Source organism: Moschus berezovskii, chromosome 19 (assembly GCF_049115385.1).
Source record: "Moschus berezovskii isolate FMDL1 chromosome 19, NW_MosBer_1.0, whole genome shotgun sequence".
Lineage (NCBI taxonomy): Eukaryota > Metazoa > Chordata > Mammalia > Artiodactyla > Moschidae > Moschus > Moschus berezovskii.
Window position 1 is genome coordinate 60,289,054 of NC_142478.1, and position 5,152 is coordinate 60,294,205.

General features: G+C 47.4%; 1 protein-coding gene across 1 annotated transcript; it reads right to left on the minus strand.

Annotated features, from left to right (window-relative positions):
• Positions 1-221: 221 nt before the first annotated feature.
• PEBP1 (phosphatidylethanolamine binding protein 1) lies at positions 222-4,883 on the minus strand. The gene is made up of 4 exons (XM_055405577.2): positions 4,641-4,883; positions 3,260-3,369; positions 2,769-2,869; positions 222-1,178 (listed from the first exon to the last, which is right to left on the minus strand). The coding sequence occupies exons 1-4, from the start codon at positions 4,773-4,775 to the stop codon at positions 961-963; spliced, it is 564 nt and encodes a 187-aa protein (XP_055261552.2). The 5' UTR covers positions 4,776-4,883; the 3' UTR covers positions 222-960.
• Positions 4,884-5,152: the final 269 nt, after the last annotated feature.

Here is a 5,152-nt window from a genome sequence, read left to right on the forward strand (position 1 = left end):
GGGCTACTCACTTAATAGATGGTCGGGGTTTTTTTTCTTTCTGGTCTGCACCACATGACTTGCAGATCTTCCCCCTATCAGGGATCAAACCCAGGCTCCCTGCAGTGGAAGCATGGAGTCTTAACCACTGGACTGCCAGGGAATTCCCTATAGATTGTCTCTTGATGTCTCATTATTTTTGAAACCCCACACTGAAAAAGGCAAAGTATCTGAAGGCCGGGTTCATCTACACAGTGTTTTTATTTTTATTCAACTATAAGCAAACAGCAAAATTAATACAACATTCACCAACTCCAGCCTGGCTTTCTTTTTTAAACCAAAGAGTGATCAATTTAACAAGCATAGACTTTTAGATTTCTGATAACCTGCTGCTCATCTAGATGGCCAGGCTTTAACAGCAAAGCAACTTCTGTGGAGCTTTTTCCAGTACTGCTCTTTAAAGGAGCCACAGCAGGACACTGACACGCAGTAACCAGCCTGAGACGCTGGGGGTTAGTGGACATGCTGGCCCCTGGTTGTCTTGGTGATTCAGAGCCATGAAAACACATGCCAGTAGGTGCCTTCACACAAAATTCTGTGCTCAGGCTCACAAACGCAGAGGCAATCAATCTCTTTTTTGTTTTCAACCTCCCTTAAAGATTCTTTGAAGTTCTGTTCTAATACTGCAGACCTGGTCTTTTTACCAGAATTTTTTTTCTTCTTTAAAGTCTGGGTTGTTGTTCGTGGATTAACATTTTGATAAACCACATCACAGTAGCAAAGAAGCCCCCACCAAAACGGAGTTCAAATTTGATCAAAACATAAACCCCCTAAAATTATACAATACAGGCAGAAGGCAAGAAAAGTCACCCTAAATCTAAATCTGACCGCTCGGGGCTTAGGCAGAAAGATGAGGGAAAATCTACATGCATCACTAAACTGAAACACTGTTTGGGAACTCTGGGACGGTGCCCATCTCCTCTACTTCCCAGACAGCTGCTCATAGAGCTTGGGTACATAATCATCCCATTCGGCCTGGTAACACGTGCCGGCCACTGGGGTCCCAAGCTCATACTTTTTGCGGAAAGAGGCCACCTTGAATTTGCCACGGTGGTCTCCAGATCGGTTGCTGAGAATGGGCTCGTCACACTTCAGTGGTCCTTCCTGCTCGTAAACCAGCCAGACGTAGCGGTGCAGGCCTGTAGGGAGAGGCAGGAGGGAAGACATACACATAGCTAAGCATCTGAGAGGGAGATGTCACCCACTTTCTGAGAATGCACCAACTCGGAGGGACCCAGACCACCCCATTTATGAGAGGGGGCTAAGTTCACTGCAATTTTATTCACAACAGCCTGGAGGTGAAAACACTCCAAATGTCCACTGACAAATGAAAAGATAAACAAAATATAGTATATATGTACAGTGGAATATTATTCAGCCTTAAAAAAACAGGCAGGAAATCCTGTCCCATGCTACCACATGGATGACTCTTAGAATGGTTCGATCAATACATATGGCATGGATCTTATATGGAGCTACTGAAACTTTCTTTCAGTATACTGCTGAAATACTGCTGATTAGAGTATAGAAGTCTTTCAATCATTTTGGACTTCTATGACTCAACAATTCTACTCCTAAGTATTTGCCCAAGGAAAATGGAAACATGCCCATAAAAGGACAAGAATGGAAACAGCAAATTTATTCATAATATCCAAATACCAGAAATACAAGCCAAATGTCCAGGGAATGGCTACACAAACTGTGGTATACCTGCACAAGGGAATACTACTTGGCAATGAAAAGGAGCTACTAATCTCAAAATAACGGATGAGTCTCATAGACACTACCTTAAGGCCAGATTACCAGTCACAAATGCATACTGCATGACACCATTTATAAGAATACAAGAACAGGAAGAGTAATCCATAGAGAGAAGAGCCAGAAAATGATTAGCTCTGGGGAAATTTAACTTAAAAGGTCCCTTAAGAACCTTCTAGGGTGACAGAAACATCCTACATCTTATTTCCCATGGTGCTAACATGGATGGATTCACAGGTCAATATTCACTGATTAAACGCTTCTGATCGGTGTGTTTTATTATATGTAAATTATACCTTACTAAACAAATGTGAAAAGGAAGTCACTGAAGCTTTTTTTTTTTTTAATGAGAATACAGCTGCTACTTGACAGAACTGCTTTATTCTCATAGGTATACTTTCCATAATTAAACTGCCTGACTTTATAACTGGCTCTAGAGAACTTAAAGAGATGCTTGGGAGAGAGGTCCCTCTTATGAATGCATGAGAGGGCTTTAAGCTTCTGGGTCTACAGATAAAACACCAGGTCCCTTGTCAGGGACCTTCTTGTACCTCTTCAGAGTAACTTATGGCTGAACAGTGTGTACAAGATCAAGTGTTCTGCCCCATTCCAGTTCCTTGTTCCAGGAAATGGAAACACCTGTCAGGCACGACATGATAACAGCGCATCTCCCACCATTAGCCTAGGCAGCATTGATCCAACTTGGCAAGGTCCAATACACTATTCTCTAAAAGAATATCCATCTAAGCAGTACCCATGGCTCTGGCCACCTGACACTACAATGGGTCTGAGTGTCCCTGACAGGCAGCTGATTTAGAGGGGAACCGAGTTACCTAAAATCTTCACTAGGGTAGGGCTCTCATAAATATAAGACTCTAAAAGCTAGACTAAGATTTTGTAGCACTTTATATCAATCCTAATATGCACCCAGGCTCCCCTCCCATCTCCTTCCAAATGCAACCTTTACTGACCTGTGCCCTTGGGAGGTCCAGAGCCCACATAATCGGAGAGAACCGTGCCACTACTGATGTTGTTGCCCTTCATGTTGACCACCAGGAAATGGTGCCATTCCCTACATGGAGGAAGAGAGGACCATCAGCAACACAGGAAGTCAGTACAAACTCACAGGCAAAGTCAGCCAACAGAACTCTAATTAGGGACACCAAAGTCTGAATTTCATGTAATGTCCACATGTCACAAAGAATTATTGCTCTTTTAAAAATGTTAAAGTCATTCTCAGCTCATGGGGCTGTACAAAAACAGGCCTGGGCAGATCCAGCTCTCGGCTATTCTAGAATCTTGCTCTAGGGAACAAAAAGCACACTCGGGTTTAAGCATGGAAGTGAACACCCCAAATCGAGTATTTCTTCCCACACAGCATGTCCAGCAAGGGACTTAAACAGTGCAAGAAGCACTGGGTCACACTGGATGACCCGCTATTCCCCATCTTTCTCCAACTTGCCTGTATTTGGGGTCCTTCCTGCTGGGAGCATCCGGATCTGTCAAGACCAAGGTGTACAATTTACCTGGATCAAGGCCATCCCATGTAATGCTGGTGGGCCGGTTCTTAACCTGTAGGAAGGAACAGATTTGGCGCTTAAAAGCCAGAAATGCTGAAGAAACCAGCACTCTTTCTTTGACCTTGGATTCCTCAAAGATTGAGCACAGAAATTATTAATAAAAGCTCAACTGTACTGACTCTACTAAGAACCCGGAACTGACGTTTAATATACGTTATTTATTTTAGTCCCAACAATACTATGGGGTTAGTATCCTAGCATGTTATTAACAGAAAGAGGTGGGTCAGGATTTCAAGGGTTGCTGACTACAACCTTACATTATTTGGAATGACACAATCTCTAGACTGGAGACCACTTTATCTGGGGCCTGCTAAAGTGAAATCTGAATTAAGTGTATATTTAAAAGGGCAGAGAAAACCAAGATGGACAGACTGAGTTTGGCAAAAAGAGGCTGCCAGACGGGCACTTTCCACACCCAAAACAATAAACTCTGTAAACATCTAAATTAATAAACCATCTGAGCACTGTTTATTTGCACTGCTGCCCCGAAGCTTCAGGACCAACTACTGGGCACGGTATCCGGGAACTGCAAGTTCCCCCACTTGCAGCAGCCAGAACCTGGTTAGGCCTTAACCAAGCTGGGGTGGGGGCGCGGGCGGGGGTCAAAGGCAAAACGGTAAAACAAGGCCGTTACCCTCAAGCCTTCCAGCTGCAGAACGCACCTACCTTTGGGTGGCTTCCAGCTCCAGACCGTTAAAAACAAAGGAGGAATCACAGGGCCCTGCTGCTCATTGGTTACGTAATACGTCCTCGGGTGGGGCTTTTACAGCCCCACGCTGCTAAGTCACTTCAGTCGTGTCCGACTCTGTGTGACCCCATCGACGGAAGCCCACCAGGCTCCCCCTTCCCTGGGATTCTCCAGGCAAGAACACTGGAGTGGGTTGCCATTTCCTTCTCCATTACTCCCCATACTGAGGCCTAAAATTCCGGGCCGGGAGGGGACGTTCTGGGGGCGTGAGCGGCCACTGCCCACTTCCTCCGGGGGAAGGCCTCCTCCCTCCCCTGCCTGCTCCTCGAAGGCCCAGGAGGGTGTATCAATTTCTTCCTCAAGGCAAGTCCCGCCCGCCTCGTGCCAGGTTCCCCGCGCTGGTTATGGGGAGGGAGCAGTCGGCAGGCTTGCGGCTTGGGCACCGCGACTCCCTTCCCTACGTGGATCCGGCGCACTAGAGACCGGAACGTCCTCCCAGCTTCCACTGGGTCGCTGACCGGCCGACCTGAGAGCCTCCCAGCCTCCAGCAGCTGCACCCCTTCCGCCCTGGGTACCTGGGTGGGTGTCAGCACTTTGCCCAGTTCGTCGACCTCCGCCCCGCCGTATTTGACCTGCAGCGGGTGCTGCGGCCGCTCATCCACTTCCTGCAGGCTCAATGGCCCGGACCACTTGCTGAGGTCCACCGGCATCGCGGAGCCGAGCGGGTCAAACAGCAGAGAAAGCGGCTTGTGGACTCACAGCCGTCGGCACACTGTACCGTGGTAGCTCAAGTCACACGGCCGAGGAGTGCATGCGCCTGAGCCACCGCCCCGCCCCATCCCGCTCTTCCAGTCACAGGCGGGGAGGGGCCCCACGCTGCTCTCTGATTGGCCGAGCCCGGAGGGTCGTCCGGCGCTCCCGGGTCAATGCACCAGGCTTGGCCTTTCTTTTTGCAGAGGGATATCTTGCTACTCGCTGCTGAAGGAGTTCCCAAGAGTTATGACTGAGCTTGCAAGACTGTTTCAAGAATTTCAATTGAGCTACTTTCGATTTTTTTTAAGCTTTTTGCCTTTTTCTTTGTTCAACC

What these genes read in the sequence shown, in the direction of transcription:
- PEBP1 (XM_055405577.2), bottom strand. Translation starts at nt 4,775, where the DNA reads ATGCCGGTGGACCTCAGCAAGTGGTCCGGGCCATTGAGCCTGCAGGAA. An exon ending in AAGTGCTGACACCCACCCAG is followed by an intron (nt 3,370 to 4,640) that starts GTACCCAGGGCG and finishes TCCTTCCTACAG; the next exon opens with GTTAAGAACCGGCCCACCAG. An exon ending in TGGACCTCCCAAGGGCACAG is followed by an intron (nt 1,179 to 2,768) that starts GTCAGTAAAGGT and finishes CTCTCCCTACAG; the next exon opens with GCCTGCACCGCTACGTCTGG.